This window comes from Choloepus didactylus, chromosome 6 (genome assembly GCF_015220235.1).
Source record: "Choloepus didactylus isolate mChoDid1 chromosome 6, mChoDid1.pri, whole genome shotgun sequence".
NCBI lineage: Eukaryota > Metazoa > Chordata > Mammalia > Pilosa > Megalonychidae > Choloepus > Choloepus didactylus.
In genome coordinates this window covers 27,289,787-27,291,442 of record NC_051312.1, presented here as the reverse complement: position 1 = coordinate 27,291,442, position 1,656 = coordinate 27,289,787, and the positions used below count along the sequence as shown (strand labels likewise).

The 1,656-nt window shown below is 36.7% G+C and overlaps 1 protein-coding gene across 1 annotated transcript; it reads right to left on the bottom strand.

The window, feature by feature from the left end:
• Nucleotides 1-435: 435 nt before the first annotated feature.
• LOC119538249 (olfactory receptor 1052-like) lies at nt 436-1,374 on the bottom strand. The gene has a single exon (XM_037841080.1). The coding sequence runs from the start codon at nt 1,372-1,374 to the stop codon at nt 436-438; it is 939 nt and encodes a 312-aa protein (XP_037697008.1).
• Between the last annotated feature and the right edge of the window lie 282 nt (nt 1,375-1,656).

The following is a 1,656-nucleotide window of genomic DNA, read 5'->3' as shown; positions in this document are numbered from 1 at the left end:
ATAACAGTTTTTGCTCCATAACTACACCTCTTTAGGTTTAGGATACATAGTAACTGCACAGTAAAAATGCCAAATAGAAGTGTGCATGATGTTTTTTTGTCTATAGACAATTTTTCTAGTATACCATTTAGATAAGCAAGCTTAAATACAAAATGGAAGATACACATTTGTACTTGAATGACAGCATTTTTAGAACAAAAATAGTGTATTCTAAGAATATTAGGCCAAGAGAAATTTCAACTTTTCTTTGAGACACCAATGCATTTGATGTATCCCTATTGCTAGAGTTTTTTTTTTTTTTTAATTTCAGTCAATGTCAGTTCTTTGAAATACATAGTAAGCTCTTTCAGAAGACTGTCTAAGAGACTATATTGGAAGGTCTCCAATATCTTGGCAAGTTTAAGGAAGGTTAGCAAAATGATATACACAACTGTGTCAAGTGAGGGTTCTCTTCCACCATATTGTCCTTTTCGCTGCATCTTTCACATCCTTATTCCTCAGGCTATAAATAAGCGGGTTTAGCATGGGGATCACCAGTGTGTAAAAGACAGCAGACACCTTCTCCTGTTCCAGGGAATATTGGGAGCTTGGCTGGATGTAACTAAAGGTCACAGACCCATAGAGTAATGTCACAGCAGTCAGGTGGGAGGCACAGGTGGAGAAGGCTTTGCACCTCCCCTCAGCTGAACGGATTCTTTGAATAGCAATGATAATGCAGATGTAAGAGACCATGATGATAATGAACGTGAACATTACAATGACTCCAGAGAAGATCAAAAGCAGCATCTCATTGGTGTGAACATCAGAGCAAGAGAGCCTCAGAAGAGGGGGAACGTCACAGAAATAATGATTTACAATGTTAGGACCACAAAAGTCTAGTTTAAGCAAACCAATTGTGTGTGTCATGGAATTAATAAGCCCACCCAAGTAAGATGTAAGGACCAGCTGAATACAGACCCTTTGGGTCATAATGACTGTATACAACAAGGGATTAGCAATTGCCACATAGCGGTCATAAGCCATCATAGCTAGGAGGATGACCTCTGTGGTTACATACACTGCAAAAAAGAAACTCTGTAAAACACAGACAGAAAATGTGCTAGATCTATATTCTGATAGAAAATTTACCAACATCTTAGGAGCAATGACAGTGGAGTAACATATGTCACAAAAAGAGAGGTTGCTAAGGAAGAAGTACATTGGAGTGTGAAGTTGGGAATTTAACCAGATTAAGATGATCATCCCCCAGTTACCAACCAGTGTGATGAAATAAATAAGAGTAAAAAGCACAAAAAGAGGGATCTGCAAATTAGGATTTTCAGTTAAACCTATCAGAAGGAATTCCTTCACACCTGTATGATTCCAAACTGCCATCCATTAAAGGTTTATATAGCTTGTTTGTTGCAGAACAGGATGATATTATTCACATGAAAAAGATTGAGATTTCTTCCATGAACTAATATCCACAGCATCACAAAGCATTAAGTCTTAACCTGCTGTTAGATGAAGAGAATAAATTAACTTCAGTTGTGGGCTATATGTGTATGTATATAGACTCAAATTTTTGGAACTAGGGATTATTTTATTCCATTTCTTGGTTCACAATCAGAAAAATGGGAAAAAATGAAATTCTATAAGACCACAAAACTATTAATT